A 16,333-nucleotide genomic window follows, 5' to 3' on the forward strand; every position below is an offset into this window, starting at 1 on the left:
CAGAGATTATTGCCAGTCTTGGCTGGGAGAAGATGAGATCAAAGCTTCCTATGCTGAATGTTCACTCATATCTTTTTTCCTTAAAATAAATCTGTTTTCAGGAAGTGGGCCTAATAGGGGTTGCACATTTCAAAGCCTGGTGGCTCTTAGGGCCAAAGATATCCACCTATCCACCAGTCTCACTCTCTCCTTTTCCACTCAGTTGAGATGGAGGAGGAGACAGGACCGGGTAAAATGTGTCCAAGCGTTCCCCTTTCAGGGCACAGGCTGTGGATGGTGGCCAAGTACGTGCCTGGGTGAGGAGCAGGAAGGCCTTGGGGGTCTTCAGGGTCAGACTTTTCAAACAAGAGACTCTGATTTATCCAGGCCAGGCTCCTCCTTTTTTAAGGCCCAGAGATGGTGAACAATTGCCCAAAGTCACACAGCAGATTGTGGCAGAGCCAAAACATGAAGTCGGGTCTATCCCAGCTCAGAGCCTTTCGCTTCACCTGGGCACTACTTTCTTTGACCATGAGGGGGCACTCATGGCAGGGTCCTGGAAAAGACAGTACTTCCTCAAGGATGCTTACTCATGTCAGCTGGACAGGAGAAGGCAGGTTGGAGTCAGGTCATGCAAATAAAATTTTATTTTCCTGATAAGGCTTTCTTGTTGGAGCCTGGTTGAGCCTGAATCAACAAACAAGGCCTTGGGTCACAGCAGAGCCTGCTGAGCAGGGAGAACTAAAGGGGGAGGGAAGGGAGTACTCAAGGCCTGTTTTCCAGCTTCATTAGTTCAGGGGGTTTATAACCTGCTGCCGGAACGTTTTTTGTCTGTTATTCAAACAAACTCTATGTTTCCATTGGCTCAGGTGGTACCCTGCTGGGACAAGCTTGGGCTGATGACAGCCAGCCCCCAAGTGATGACCTCAGGAACCCTACCAGCAAAAAAGAGTAGGTGTGTGGGGAGCACTGACCTCCACACCCCAGGCAGAAGCCCTCTGGGGAGTGGAGGTGGGCTGGCAGCTGGCCCAGCCGGCTACTTACCCTAGGGTGGACACCTCTGACACAGTAGGGAGAGGAGGGCAGGAGAGGGAGAGAAGGCTTCTGTTGCAAAACAGCTCCATTTTCCCAGAGGTCTTCCGCCCTGCCTAGCAATCCTTCTGCGCCCCTGCTCACTCAAATGTCAGGCTTTCCCCCACGCCAGCACGCAGCTTTATGACCAAGATACAAGGCAGGGGCACAGGAGGGAGGGAGACCTTACAGCAGGCACTGCTGAGTGCAGGGGACCCCTCAAACTTCAGTGATTCTAGGACCCAAGCCAAGGGCTCCCCTCCAGCCCTTTGCTCAGACACCAGGTTGGGTCCTCTCCCCAACTGTTAATCTGTCCGTGTCCTGTGTCCATGCCAACCCCTCAGCCTGGCTATCCACCACTGCCGGTCCCAGCTCATTCTTTCAGGGGGTTCTTTTTCCCAAGCTTCCAGTCAGCATGAGGCCCAACAACCTGTGCCCGGGCCCTTGGGAAGAAAGGGGGCGGAGAGCCTTGGAGGAGGGGTAAACTCTCTGGAACTGTCTGGAGGCCGAAGAAGGACAAAGAGATCACATCGGAGACATCCAGGCTGGACTGGAGGGTCCAGTGTGTCGAATGGCAGCGATAGTACTGGGCAGCCCACTGGGCTGAGCCGGCTGTGACAGACCCAAGCAGGGTTTAGACTCACTTTCCTAGGCTCCAGGTATGCTGGTGCCCCAGAGAAAAAATCAGGAGGACCTGCTCCTGGATCTGCTGGTTGGAAGGAGCTCTGAGTCGTTGGAGGCCAGCCTGCAAGGTCCCAGCTCCTGGCTGAGTCCCAGTGTGCAGAGCCTAGAAGGCTTCTGGCTTTGGGCTTCCTGGGCAGCCCCTCACCCCAGCCCCTGGCAGCTGGACATCACATTCCTGGGCTGCAGCAGTGGTCACTCATGGACCTCAGGGCTCAGATGCTGGTCACATACATGACCTCGGTGTACAGGTGCTTCTTGGCACCACGTGAGTCCTCCACCATGAGGCCCTGCTCTGAGGGCACCTCCGTGATGGCTCCTTCTGCCTCGGCTTGCATGCCTGGCCTCTCCTTCTTCTGCAGGGCACAGAAGCTGCCACCCATGAAGAGGGCAGCTGATATAAGGAAGAAGCTTGACATGTAGAAAACGTAGCTAAAGTTGTTGTCGGTGGTGTCCAGGAGGAGCCCTGGGGGACAGAGAGCAAGTTAGGCCGCTGTCCGGGGATGCCAGGTCTCCCTCCCACTACCATGTGTGCTCTCCGAGAGCAGAGATTTTATTTCAGGCTCTGCTGTATCCCCAGGATGAGCCACTATGACTGGCACATAGAAGACACTCAATAAAGATTTGTTGACTCAAAGGAGAACAGGAACATTTAGCCTGCTCTCCAGGGGGCAAGAAGAACCCTTGGGCCAGAAGGGCACCTCATGGCATGTCTCCCTTACCCTTGGTGGCAGGGAACCAAGCACACAAGAGCCAGTAGTCCAAGATACCTACTCAGCTACACCTGGGCCCTCCCACACCTCCTCCTGGGTAACCGTCTCCACTTGTTGCTTTCATCAACTCCCTTGGAAACCACGACTTCCAATGACACACTTGGGAAGAGTCCCCCTTGTCATCAGAGGACTGTACTGACTGCCACCATTGCTGACTGCCCTCCAGCCTCAAGGGCTTCACACAGCTTCCATGTTACTTTGAATGTCACATTCTTGGCTGCCTGGCAAGTCTGCCCATGGGGGTCTCTGCTTCCACACCTGTTTGTTTCCCTCCTGGCACAGATCACCACACTGAGCACAAACCTGTGTCTGGTTTGACTCTCCCACCAGAAGGGAAGCCCTGAGAGGTGGGGATGGGCATCTGTCCCCAGTCAGCCAGGACCCCCCCCCCCCCCCCCCCAGTGACTGGCACAGGCGAACCAGTCGTTAAGGCAGGTGTTCCTGTCTGCCTTTTGGAGATGACACTGTGGCTCAGAGAAGGAAAATGACTTGCCTGGGTCCCACAGGCAGGAAGTGGGACAGCCAGGATCTTAATCAGGCAAACATGCACGTGGTTTTCTGCTCTGTGCCAGGCTCTCTGCTAAGCTCTTTGCTATATAACTGCGGTCCTCACAACAAGTCTATGGGGTAGATCATATTAACCTCCCCACTTTGCTGAAAAGAAAACAGAGGGACAGAGAGGAAGATGAAGGACTCAGGCAAGTCTGGTACCCAAAAAAAATAAAATAAAATAAAATAAAAATCCTTATTTTTAACTGTTCATGCCCTGGGCGCCAGCTGGGGAAGAGGTTGCAGCTTGGAAAATCAGACGCTTGGAAAATCACAGATTCCAAGTCCCTCGCCCTGGAGATGCTGGATGGCACCCAGATCTGTTCAGACGGCTCCCCTTTGCCCCACCTCCACGTCCTGCCCACCCAGGCCACGCCCACGCACGCCCAGGCCGCACCCACATCCGCCCGAGGGGGGCCTCACCAGCCAGGGGCGGGGAGATGAGGACGGAGACGCTCTCCAGGACGGTGAAGAGGCCCAGGGCGCTAGAGAACCGATCCATGGGGACGATGTCCATGAGGACCTGGAAGATGAGGGCTCCGATGCCGCTCATGGACACGCTGTACAGCAAGCAGTAGCCCACCAACACCCGGAAGTCGGCCGACGCGGCGCACACCAGGTTGGTGAGGCCATTGAGCAGGGCTGCCAGGCTGAACAGGTACTTCCGGTGGCCCGCGAAGTCCCGCCGGCCCGCCACCAGCCCGGCCATGGGCCGCAGGAAGATGTTGCTAAAGCCAATGATGGAGATCAGGAGGGCCGCCCTGTGTTCGTCCACCCCGTGCCACATGGCGTACGGCACCAGGAAGACGTGCGGCAGCGGGAAGCCCAGGATCATCCACATAACGCCCAGCGTGTACACTCGGTAGCCCGCGTTGTGCCGCAGGATATCAAAGGCCAGGTGGCGCTGGATGGCCCGACCACACGCTGCCAGGCAGCCGGGAGCAGGTGTCTTGGAAGGTGGAGGGGGCGCTTCTGTGGTCTCAGGGGCCATGCTGGTGGCCACGGGCCTCAGGATGGCCCCACAGACGCAGCAGTGGAGAAAAACGCCGCCGAAGACAAGGAAGGTGCCCCTCCAGCCCAGGTCCTCCAGGAGGTAGCGGGAGAGCAGTGGCCAGAGCGTGATGCCCAGGGAGACGCCCACCGAAGCCAGAGCGTTGGCCAGAGCCCGGTGGTGGTGGAAGTAGAAGCCCAGCACGGTGATGCTCGACTGGAAGCTGAAGCACATGCCCAGGCCTGTGGTGGGAGGGAGGAGACCGGCTGGAGGGAATTCTGGGCCTCCCGCCGGCACCCAGATGGGTCGTGGGGTCTGCCCTCCTTCTGTTCTGGCCCAGACCCACTTCCAGGTCCCCAGGGATTGAGGATGGAAACAGCCTGCCTTGCCACCTCCTTAGAAACATCGGCTCTGCCCTCCCAAGGCTGCCAGGGGCACACCTGTTGCCCTTTGCATAGCACCAGGCTGATCTTTAAAAAAACCTAAATTGAGGGGGGGGGGGTGCCTGGGTGGCTCAGTCAGTTAAGCATCCGCTTTCAGCTCGGGTCATGATCTTGGGGTCCTGGGACGGAGCCCCACGTCGGGCTCCCTGCTGAGTGGGGAGCCTGCTTTTTTCTCTCTCCTTGTCCTCTGCCCTTCCCCCTGCTTGTGCTGGCTCGCCCTCTCTCAAATAAATAAAATCTTAAAATAAATAAGTAAATAAAATAAAAACCTAAATTGGGGTAAGTCACCTTTCAAAGACTTCCTACTTCACCTGGAAAAAAATGCCACAGTAGTTGCTGTGCCCTGGGAGGCTCTGCAGGGTCTGGCCCCTGGTCATCTCTTGGGTGCCATCTCAGGCCATTCTCCTGTCACTCACCATGATTGAACCACATCAGCTTCTTTCTCTTCCTCTGGACACCAAGCTGCCCCCCACGGCGGGACATTTGCAGTTGCTGTTCCCACTGCCTAAAATATGCTTCCCCTAGACTTTTCTCTCCTGGCTCAGCTCAGATGCTACACCCCGACCGTCTCTGTGCTGCCCGAAGAGCTGAACAATTTGCAAGAGAAAGCTCACGGCCACACCATGACCATGATTCTCAGGTGGGCTCTCGGGCCACCTGTGATGTCACTATCAATTTTCTCTCCCACCCTCCTGGATGACCACCAGTCCTCTGTGCACCTCCCCCAGTACCCCTAGCTGACCACTTGCCTTCTGTTTGTGACATTGGACTGTCTGTCCCTGCTGCCAGCCAAGGTCAACCCGCTGCTTATGCCCTTCATCTTGTCCACTTAAGGCATATCCCTCCAGCAATTTCTTTCTCCTGCACCACCCACTTTCTCCTCTTCGCCACATCATTCTCCTTCGTTGTTATTCCTCCCATTAAAAACAAAACAAAGGGCGCCTGGGTGGCTCAGTTGGTTAATCATCTGACTTTGGCTCAGGTCATGATTTCGGGGTCCTGGGATCAAGCCCAGAGGCTGGGCTCCCTGCTCAGTGGGGAGTCTGCTTGTCCGTCTCCGTCTCCCTCTGCCTCTTCCCCCCACCTCGTGTTCTCTCTCTCAAATAAAGAAATAAAATCTTTTTAAAAAAGCAAAACAAGGGCGCCTGGGTGGCTCAGTGGGTTAAAGCCTCTGCCTTCGGCCCAGATCATGATCTCAGGGTCCTGGAATCGAGCCCCGCATCGGGCTCTCTGCTCAGTGGGGAGCCTGCTCCTCCCTCTCTGCCTGCCTCTCTGCCTATCTGTGATCTCTGTCAAGTAAATAAATAAAATATTTTTAAAAAATAAAAAATAAATAAAAAAGCAAAACAAAAGCAAACAAAAAAAGAAAACGGAAACCCAGCCCCAGCTTGCTCCCACTCCCTTCTCAGTACCTGGTCCCGGTAGCCCCAAGGGTCTGCGGGCCAGGGGTGATCCCAAAAAGGCAGAGGGGGAGCAGATGTGCAGTTTGAAGGGTCTTGGGGGTTCATTCTCTCTGCTACGAAGAGGAAGAGGAGCCCACAAGGAGAGGCCCAGGAGCCATGGTGTCCGAAGAGGAACAGGCAGTACAAAATGTCAACCAGGAAAATGCAGGAAAGGATGAAAAGGAGCAAGGTGCTAATAAAGGAGAGCCCTTGGCCTTCTGTTTGGAAGCTGGTGGATGTCGTGTGCCTCCGTAGGCAGCTGCATCCTGCAGTACAGGTAGGACGTGTGTCAGAGGCTTGGAAAGCTATGGGCAAGGGAGGGAGGAGGTCAGGCAGCAGATGGAAAAGCAGTCCTGGCGTGGTCTTCAGGCAGTTAGCACCAACTCTCCTCACCGTGACTGGATGAGTTTGGCCTGATGCCTCAAGTCCTGATGTTCTCCCTCAAGGTCACAGGAAGACGTACCTACATTCTAACTTGGTTTTAAGGGACCTTTCCCATAAATCCTTTGGTGTTACATGTTTCTTTAGGGTCCCCTGTTACTGGCTCTTAACTGAATGTGGGTGGGGGGTTTTGTATGTTTGTTTTTATTTTATTTTATTATTTTTTTAAAGATTATTTATTTATTTGACAGAGAGAGAGAGAGAGAGATCACAAGTAGGCAGAGAGGCAGGCAGAGGGAGAGGGGGAAGCAGGCTCCTTGCTGAGCAGAGAGCCCAATGCGGGGCTCGATCTCTGGACCCTGAGATCATGACCTGAGCCGAAGGCAGAGGCTTTAACCCACTGAGCCACCCCAGTGCCCTGTTTTTATTTTAAGTTGGCTCTTCACCTAATATGGGGCTTGAACTCATGACCCAGAGATCAGGAGTCACATGCTCTACTGACTGAGCCAGTCAGGTGCCTTTGAATGTTGTATTTTGACTCAGTCTGTAAGATTCTGTCACCCGGGGAGTTTTCCCCTATTGCATGGAATGATGCTCATAATATTTTGTGAAGCTAATAAGGCAGTTTAAAAAAAGCAAAAAAACCCAAAACAACTAAAAACAAAAAAAAAAACACCTCTCTTGATCCCATAGCCTCTTCCGGGTATTGGCCTGTTTCTCTGTCCCCTTCATCGAAATTTCCTGGAAATACTGTTTATCTCCACTGTCTCCAACTCCTGTCTTTCTCTTTGCTCTTGACCTGCTGCAATCAGACTTTCCGCCTCACCTTTGGTCCAGACTCCCTCTTATCAAGGTCAGCAACCTCCATGTTGCCAAATCCAAAGACTGAGGCTGGTCCCCTTCCATCTGACCCACCAGCAGCCTGATACAGCCCTCACTCTCTCCTCACCTTCTCAAGAAACCTCCCTCTCCTGGGCCTCCTCCTGCCTGTGTCCCTCCTTCCCACCAATGATTGGACACCGCAGGGCCCAGTCCTTAGGCCCCCTCAGCCCCCCACTCTTGTTCTCCTAGTGACAGCAGAACGATACCTCCTCTCAATACTAGAATGCCAGCCCTGTCGTGAGCAGCCAAGGGCCTGTCCCCGAACAGCAGACTGGATGCTTCCACATCTGAGTTTCCCAACCGCCCACCAACCTGCTCCTCCCTTCGGTTCCCCACTGTAGTTAAAGGCTACTCCATCCTTCCGGAGTTTGGGGCAAAAACCTTAGCGTCACCCTTCTTGGCTCCTGGAACCTTGGGTCATCCTTGACTCTTCTTCTCTGGACCTCCCATGCAGTCCTGAATCTGACCACCCCTCACCACCTCCATCGTACCGCCATGGTCAAAGGTAGGCCATCTCCCGTCTGGGTTATGATGCTCATACCTGTCTCCTGCTCTTAGTCCCCACCCAGTGCACATACGTTGAACACAGCAGCCGGAGGGCTTTACAAACACCAGTTGGATGACGTCACTCACCCCACCACCTGAATCACTCCCATGGCTTCCCATCTCACTACTCAGCCATCAGGCACTACTCCCCATCCAGCCTCCACCCTACTTTTGCTCGTGCCCTCCATTGCCCCTTGGGCCCTTCTGGGCTTTGCACTTGCTGTTCCTGCTGTCTGGAATGCTCTTTCCCTGAGAGCCTGGCAGCAGACTCCCTCACCTCCATTAGCTTCCTGCCCAAATGTCACCTCCTCTGCAAGACCTTCCCCGACTGCCCTGTTGAAAGCAGCAACTTCCCCACCTTGCTTTATCTTCTGCCTGGGGTGTCCTAGATGTTTTACTTCTTTGTTTGTTTAATCTCGGCCCACCCACCCCCCAGCCAGGACACCATCCCATCAGCGGTCCTCCCTTGCTTCTCAGGTGTTTGTCACCATCAGAAACAATCTTTCTCATTTACATATTCATTGTCCCTCTCCCTCATGGGATTGATAAGCAGCCCCAGAAGATTAGACATGCCGCCTACACTTATGCCTGGCACTTTTTGGCAGGCACCCAGAAATTCTCAAAATGGGAAGACAGTCACCTGTGATGAATCCTGCTGTGAGGTAGAGCTGGCTAAGGGTTCGGCAGAAGGAGCCTGCTACCATGCCCAGGCTGGCCAGTGCGCCCCCCAGCATCACCGTCACTCGGCAGCCAAAGCGTCCCACCAGGATGCTGCACAGGGGTCCTGTGGGGAGGAAGCAGGGAGGGGCAGGGGTGAGGAGGCAGCCAGCAGGTGGCAGCTGAATGAGAAGGACAGGAAGGAGGGAGAGAGGGCTTGGGAAGGGGTTCCAGCAAGAACTAGCCATGTGGCTGGAAGGGCACAGCCCTGGGGCCTATAGGTCTCGATTCTGATCGCCACCCGGCCCCAGGCTGGCTATGGGCTGGGGCAAACCCAGTCCCTCTCTGCACCTCCCCTACAGGAGGTCACACTGGATGACACCTGACCACCTGTAAGCGGAGGTGGAGGTCCTGCAAGGGCTCGGTTTAACCCCTAACAAGGATCCCCAGAGCTTTGGACTGAGGAGGCCCTTCGCTGCACTGACCTGAGGCTGATTCCATCCGAGTAAAATAGGCCTGGCTTGTGACCTGGGTAGACGCCCCTTGTTGGGGGTTTTTCTCGGCGGGTGAGGGTTCCAGGTTATCAAAACGATGGTGAGTGCCTACAGCCCCCACCTGCTTCCCATTCTCAAGAGGACTGGCCACAGCCCTGCCACTAGCCTCCAATCCGTCTAGGGTGGGCAGCCTGGGGTGCGGGAACACTCACTCCACACCCCCTTGCCCTGGCCTCGGGAGAGAACTGGGTGGGGTGCTTTCTCCCCTCCCTCATCACTTCCAGCCAACACAAATTCTTTGGCTTCCAGTGGAGAGGGTCCTGTTCTCCTCCTCCCCACCCCCACCTCGAGCTGCCTTCTCACCAGCCCAGACCCAGAGCGGAAAGGAGCCAGTCCTGGCTGGCTGCTTCTCCACACCTCACAGGGCCCCATTCACCAGGTGCCCTGCCCCCCAAGTACACACAATGGAATTTCTACAGTTACTCTCCCAGAGACCTGCCAAAGGAAGAGGGAGGGAGGGAGGGAGGGAGGGAGGGAGCGAGCGTGAGATCGAGAGCGCATGCCCAGTGTGTGTATATGTTTGGGGTGGAGAGGGGATGTGTGCATGTGAGCCAGTATGAGATTGGGAGTGACACAGGAAGTAGGCAGCCCGCACTCAGAGATAATCAAGCACAGGCAGCCATAGAGGGAGAGGCAAGACTGCAGTGAACATGACCACTGCCCCACACATTGTCCATCTTCCCCACCCCAAACTCTGGTCTGACTTTGGAAAAGTGACACTGGGCAAAGCCCCAAGTCATGGCACTGGGGGTAGAGGTTGGGACCTGTGCCAGCTTACCTCAGACAGCCAGGGGCACTGGGAGGCAGGGTGTTTCCTCTACTGGGCACTGCTTCTGCCCTTAACTCACTCTGCAACCCTGAACGTGCCTAGTACTTGTGCTTGCTTGCTTTCTTCATCTCTAAGATGTGTGGGGGCCGGGGGTGCTTGAGATTGAGGATAATTTCAAGTTCAAAATTTCTCTGGGGACGCCTGGGTGGCACAGTTGGTTAAGCGTCTGCCTTCGGCTCAGGTCATGATGCCAGGGTCCTGGGATCAAGTCCGAATCAGGTTCCCTGCTCAGTGGGCAGTCTGCTTCTCCCTCTGCCTGCCACTCCCCCTGCTTGTGCTCTCTCTCCCTCTGACCAATAAATAAATAAAATCTTAAAAAAAAAAATTCCTCTGATACTCTGAATGAGCATGGGCTAAAGGTGTGTATGTGAGACAGACAGACATACAGATGGGAATCCCAGGCCTACTGAAGTGTTGGCATGCCTGCTAGGGGCTGGGGAGTCTAAAGCTGGTTGGGAGTTGGGGTCCCCACCGGATGCCTGTTTCCTGGGCCCTGGCATGGATTCCTTTCTGGCTGCATGGAACAAACTGCCTGAGATTCCCACTTCTGCCCCAACCTTGCAGGTGAAAAGGTCATGGGGTCTGGCCTAGTCCAGGCCTCTCCCAGGGCCTAAGTCCAGGCCCCGCCAGGTTCAGGGGTCATCTCAGGGAGGCCATCTCTCCCAGTCTGACCTCTCCCCCAGTTAGAGGGAAGGACCTGGAAAAACAAGCAGGCTGCTCCTGCCGGGTGGAGGGAGTGGCAGGAGGTGCGCAGGGAGGTGGAGTCAGCCGAGCCAGGAAAGCACATGGGGAGAGCCCTGTGGGCCAGGAGATCTTGCTCCTGCTGACCAGGGCCTCCTGCCCCATCCCCCATCCCCCATCCCCGCTTGCAGGTCCCTCTTTGGAGACTCTTTGGAGTCTCCTTCAAGAGCTCTCAGGAGTCAGGGGCAGGGCCCTGAGCCCAAGTCTATGGCAGGGAATCTCCCAGGCAGCCCTGGCCATCCCTCTTCACTGAGGTCAGGGGAGGTCAGGATGAGAGGGTCACATTCTTGAAGGAGCCAAGCAGGAAATGGGGGGGGAGGCTGCCTTCACTTGAACCTCCCCAGCCCTTGCAATACCCCTTCTGCTTCCTGGGGAGAGATGGGGCTCTTTCCCTGCCCCCATCTTGCCCCTTGTGTTTTCCTCGAGCCCCCTTTCCCATCCTGAAGCCCCCGCCAAGGTTCTCTGAATACTAGCTGCTGGTAACTCATGGGATTCTCCCTATGACCCCAGGTAGGAGGTGGTAGGGTGTTGGGTGTTACCTCTATATTGCAGAAGAAGAAACTGAGGTTCAGAGCGATTACCCAAGCAGCAATTCCTCAAGTCTGAGCTCCCACAATCTGCCCAGATCCTCTCTCGGCCTCCAGCCACTGCGAGGACTGGCTGTGCGCCTTGGGAGCCTCCATACCCTCTCCCCATCCCCAGCCCAGCCAAGACCTGCTCAGCCCAGTTCAGCACAGCCCAGCCCCGTATTCCAGCCAGGGGGGGATGAAATCAGGTGACATTTTAGGAATTCACCCCATGAGACAAAGCCTGTGGCCTCAGCGAAAGTGAGCTCCAGGAGGCCAGGGAGACTGTGGCTTCCTCCTTCACCCTGCGCTCTTTCTCAACCCTCCCTCGGCCCCTCCCCAGGCTGCTCACCCCCAGCGTGGAGCATGGCTGTCAGGATGGAGGGGAACCATGAGGTCTCACTGTTGCTGGCCTGGAACTCATGCTGTAGTTCAGTGAAGAAGATGCCAGTGCATGTGGGGAAGCCCAGAGTGAGGCCCTGGGTCACCAGGGAGGCCAGCAGCACCACCCAGGCCCAGCAGCCCTCTGCACGCTCCAGAACCTGGGGCATCCTTTGCCGTTACCACTTCCTGGGCCACCTGCGGAGGGGACAGAATGCAGCTGCCAACTCCAGTTCACCTGCCACTTTCCCTGGGTGGCTGAAACCATCCCTTCCTTTGCCCCAGCACCACGTAGCACAGAGGGCACCGCCTCCCGGGAGGTGGCCAGAGGCAAACGCCTTGGTCTTGGCCTTTCCTTTCACCCACTTCCCAGAGCCAGCCTGACAGGAGGCGCAGGCAGGTGAGCTGTCAGTGGGATGAGGCAGGTGGGAGGAATTCTTTCTAGACTTACAACATCTGGTGATCAGTCAGTAGGCGGCACTTCCTGGCCCGGCCTTGGGGCCCCCTCCTGTATACAGCAAGCACTCAATAACAGCTTGTAGAACGGAACAGATCTCTAGAGCCCGCGACGTCCCAATTCCCCCGCATGTACGCACAGATGCATTTTCAAACATTCATAAACAGGCTTCCTGCACACAAACACAGACTTTTGCAAAGCCGCCTCGACAGCAGCGTTCGCTCTCAGTGCTGCTGAGACGGCCTGGGTGAGTAAGTGGGTGCTGGACATCGTCAAGGAGTGTACACAGAATAGCTTTCCAGGGTGCCACACAGGGTCCTGGGATGGAGCCCCGAATCCCGTAGGGCTCTCTGCTCAGCAGGGAGCCTGCTTCCCCCTCCCCCCTCTGCCCGCCTCTCAGCCTACTTGTGATCTCTCTCTCTCTCTGTCAAATAGATAAATAAAATCTTAAAAAAAAAAAAAAAGGCACGGGTCTCATCTGAAGGCCCTCTGATATTCCTCCTTCCACAGGGAGCTCGTGGCAGAGTCAAGTTCTACAGCAATGCTCAGTAATGACCCACCACCTGTCAGGGCTTCTCTGAGCAACACTCCCCCTAAAACACACACACACACACACACACACATACACACACTGCATAGACAGAGACACACAGAACCACACAGGTACATAGACTTACAGGCAGACACACACTTACACAGACACACATAAACAGAAAAGTCTAGAGACACACAGACATACAAAGTCACGCACGTAGGCCTGCCCAGACATATACAGAGACACACACATTCACGGATACACACCTATGGGGACACATGCAGACAAGCCCAGAGACAAACAAATGCAAACAGACACACACTACACAGACATACAGACACACACATGCGCACGTGGTCACACACACAGATACACCCACTCCCATCTTTGGCTCAGTCCCTTTCGCCCCATCCAGGCTGTTCCCCCACCCCGTCACGGAAGCTGCCACGACCAGGCCTCAAAGCCCCAAGGCCCTTCCCCAGAAGCGGAGCCCTTACCCTGTCCCCTCTGTCCCTGCTCTCCACCTGTTCCCTGGTCCCCCGTGGCCCTCAGACCTCACCCGTACTCAAGGCTTACGGCTCCGGCAGCCTTTGCCTCAACGAAGGCAGTGGATCCCTTGAGCTACAGTTCCCACAGCCTCCCTCCTTCTAGCCCCAGGTCCTGGGAAGATCCATGGAAACCCATGGATCTACCAGAAATATGCAACCCCATCCTCATGCCACGCCCTGTACTCCACACTTTCCCCGCCCCCTCCACCAGACCCAGGAACTTTAAAGCAGCACCTAAAAGGGATCCACCCCAAACCGCCTCCTTCTGACGCTCCCATCTCTTCTCTGGGCACCAAGCCTTCTTTCTCCCCAAAGGACCCCCAGGAGCCCTGCCAAGGTGAGCAGCCCATTGGACAGAGTGCAATGAGCGTGGGCGCGCGCCTGTGTGTGTGCGTGCGTGTGTGTGTGTGTGTGTGTGTGTGTGTGTGTTCTGCAGGCAGGTCCTGCCATCCTGGCTCTGGCTTGTGATACTGGCCCCAGAGATCCCTCAGCCCTGATCCTCCTGGCCCTGTTCCAGGCTCAGGCAGAACTCCCATACAGTTCCCTTCAAGGATTTCTGTTCCCGCAGCAAATGGAAAGGTCACCAGTGCAACCTGATCCTGTGTTGGCCTAAATGTCCCCTCCACAACCTCTCCAGAGCTGGGACCTCAGTCTTCCCTGACCTGCCACTTTCCCCTCTTCCTCCCAGAAGGGCCGCCAGCCTTCCTCCACTGCCTTCCCTTCCTCCGGCTCTTCCCTTCACAGCTGCCCTACCCCTGTCCCTTCCCAAGCCCTGGGACCCTGCTGTTTTCCCTTCAGAGCAGCATACAGTCCCTCGACCCAGAGGTGGCAGGGAGGAGGTGGACGACAGAGGAGACACAGACCCAGCTCCCCTCACCCTGCTTCCCCAGCTCTGGTCCCTTGTCATTCCTGCTTGTTCTGCCCCTTTAGAGAGAGGCCTCTACCACCTGCTCCCACCCCCATCCCCCATCAGAAGCATCTTTAGTGCCCTTCTCAGCAGCCACTTCTCCAGGCAGCCTTCTGGGGACTTTGTTCAGGATTCCGACCTTCACTCTGCATCCACCTTCTGCCCGGATCTTTCAGTGCAGCTGACTTTTCCCAGCCTCTCCTTCCTCCAGGCCTCCCAGGAGAGTCAGAGCCCAGGAAACCTGGAGCACCTCTGCGCTCTCTTTGCACACTGGGAGGACCCCTGGCCTCCCTTTGGGGGTTCCCCTGAAGACTCTGCCTTCCACCAGGGGGTGTCCCCTCCCAGACCCCAAGCGACTCCTATATCACAAACAGCCTTCTTGTCTGGTAGGCACTCCAGCCCCTTCCACCAGCAAGTTCCTCATGGACTAGGCTGCCGAGGTTCCAAAATCCTAACTAGAGCAAATGCTGTCGGTCCTTCAAGATTCAGCCCTGACAGTATTCCTGGGAAGCTCCCCTGACCCCAGGCTAGACCAGGCCCTCTTCCTCTATTTCTTTCTTTCAATGTACTTTTCACACCACATTGGAATGGATCCTTCTGTTGTTTATCATTGTTGTCCCTCCCCCCCCAACACACTCCCCCTACTCTAAGAACAGGGACCTCTTCACACACCCCTACCAGGTCTCGGGGAGCACAAAAGATAATTTAATGGGACCCACCTGTGTTCCCCTGGGGGCAGGCAAGACCAGGACCAAGGGTGACCTGGCTTCCTGGTAGGCAGGTCCATTCCAGAAAACTCAAGCAGAGCAGAGATGAGATGGGGCTCGGGGCTCTGGCTCCAGTGCTGCCCCAGAAGGGAAGTGGTCTTTCCTTTGCTCTGGGCACCACGAATCATGGTCGCTGCCTGGTATGTTGTGGCAAGGAAGGAAATGCAGCTGGAGACACCTGGCTCGCACTTCCAGGGACCGGAAGCTCTCCACTGGAGCTGCCCACCTCAGCCCGCAGGGATCTCAGCCCAGAGTCTGAGTGACTCCCTTCATGCCCAAGTGGCAGGAAGCTGTGGGCAGGGCACCAGACCAGAAGCATTTCTTGTCCTTCAAACACTGTACGCATCACTTGGTTTGTGTTTGGGGCCTCCGCAGAGCCTCAGCAGGGCGTCAGAATCCCTTCTCTGCCCCTCTAAGCTTACAGGCATGGTCAGGAAAGGAAGCGAATGCTCTCACTCAGGGTTTTGGTGTGCTGAGTGGAAGGGATGCCCCTCTCGCATGGTGAGAGGCAAAGGAGGCACCATGCGCTCCAGGGCAGGCCCACAGGACCTGAGCCCCCCTCCCCCTTCCCAGACCCCATATCAGGCAGGGGCCAGGACAGAGGGTGGCAGTGGCAGGAGAGCTGCCAGAACCAGCTTGAGGTTGGGACGGACAAGCCCTCAAACCCCTACACTTGGCAGGGGCTGAGGAAGGAACAGGGTGTTCCAGAACTCCTCAAGCTGGGACAAGTCACCCTCCTCCTTTCTCTGTCTCCAAACTTGCCCCCACGTTCCCTCAGGGGCCCTCTGACCTCGGCCTGGAAAGGAGGATGGGATAGGCAACAGGGACCTCAGGACCCGTTCCCAGCTTGGCCCCGTGTCCCTGCCGTCCCGGGTCATTCCGCTTTCCCACATTCCCCAAGACGGATCTTCCCTGGGTGGGGCTTCTGGGACGCCCTGGCGCCCTGGGCACCCGCGTGGAGATTTCAGGCCAGGCCTCGCGTGGTGCCCGTGCCTCCCCCACTCCCCAGGCGGTGGAGGGTGGCAGTGGCTCGGGAGAGCCCCCTCAGGCGTGGGGGTCCCCAGCCATCACAGGCTGGGGCCGCTCAGGAATGGGACAAGACTTTCCTGGATCCTCAACCCGGAGCCCGTCACAGGCGGGAAGGGGCCCCGGAGGTCCCCGGAGAGGCGGGTCCGCCACGGCGCTGACGGGGACCCCGGCGAGAGGGCGCCTGGCGGACAGTGGGGAGGCCCGGGGAGCCCGCTCACCGGCTCGCGCCGCCCGGCCGTGGGGCGGCTCCACTCCCGCCGAGCGCGGCTCCACTCCCGCCGAGCGCGACTTCCTGCGGCCCCGCGGGCGAGCGATGGACGCGGCAGGAGGCCGCCGGTCCGCGGAGAGCCGCGCCCTCGGGGGCGGGCCTCAGGCCGCCGGGGGGCGGGCCCACCTCCGCGACGCCGGCGGGTGGGGAAGGGCCGTCCTGGCCCCCGGGTGGGAGGGCGTGGCGGGAGGGCCCAGGGCCTGCACCCCTCATCTCAGCCGGGTCCAGTGGTCCCAGTGGCGGGCCGCCGGGCTGCAGACGCCGGCTCGGCGGAATCATTTGCATGTCATTAGCATATCATTTCTCCTGCTCCCTCCGAGTGCAAGGGCTCCCCCGAGGGGGAAGGAGAAAGCGTG

The 16,333-nt window shown here is 56.9% G+C and overlaps 1 protein-coding gene across 6 annotated transcripts; it reads right to left on the reverse strand.

The window, feature by feature from the left end:
- Nucleotides 1–603: 603 nt before the first annotated feature.
- Nucleotides 604–15,985, reverse strand: SLC16A5 (solute carrier family 16 member 5). 6 transcript variants are annotated; one of them, XM_032870655.1, is made up of 6 exons: nucleotides 15,928–15,985; nucleotides 14,633–14,817; nucleotides 11,918–12,095; nucleotides 8,379–8,522; nucleotides 3,477–4,286; nucleotides 604–2,197 (listed from the first exon to the last, which is right to left on the reverse strand). In XM_032870655.1, the coding sequence occupies exons 4-6, from the start codon at nucleotides 8,470–8,472 to the stop codon at nucleotides 1,947–1,949; spliced, it is 1,155 nt and encodes a 384-aa protein (XP_032726546.1). In that variant the 5' UTR covers nucleotides 8,473–8,522; nucleotides 11,918–12,095; nucleotides 14,633–14,817; nucleotides 15,928–15,985; the 3' UTR covers nucleotides 604–1,946. The 6 variants fall into 6 exon arrangements, with proteins under 6 accessions (XP_032726546.1, XP_032726547.1, XP_032726549.1 ...); XM_032870656.1 differs by having other exon boundaries at nucleotides 14,633–14,970; nucleotides 15,928–15,949; XM_032870658.1 differs by lacking the exon at nucleotides 15,928–15,985 and adding an exon at nucleotides 15,572–15,919.
- Between the last annotated feature and the right edge of the window lie 348 nt (nucleotides 15,986–16,333).

Source organism: Lontra canadensis, unplaced genomic scaffold (assembly GCF_010015895.1).
Source record: "Lontra canadensis isolate GAN:19392208 unplaced genomic scaffold, GSC_riverotter_1.0 scaffold41, whole genome shotgun sequence".
Lineage (NCBI taxonomy): Eukaryota > Metazoa > Chordata > Mammalia > Carnivora > Mustelidae > Lontra > Lontra canadensis.

Excerpts from the sequence above, each read along its gene's own strand:
- SLC16A5 (XM_032870659.1), bottom strand. The coding sequence starts at position 11,636 with ATGCCCCAGGTTCTGGAGCGTGCAGAGGGCTGCTGGGCCTGGGTGGTG. Across the intron at positions 4,287-8,378 it reads CACAGCAGGATTCATCACAG|GCCTGGGCATGTGCTTCAGC; the intron begins GTGACTGTCTTC and ends CTCCCACCACAG. Across the intron at positions 2,198-3,476 it reads CATCTCCCCGCCCCTGGCTG|GGCTCCTCCTGGACACCACC; the intron begins GTGAGGCCCCCC and ends TCTGTCCCCCAG.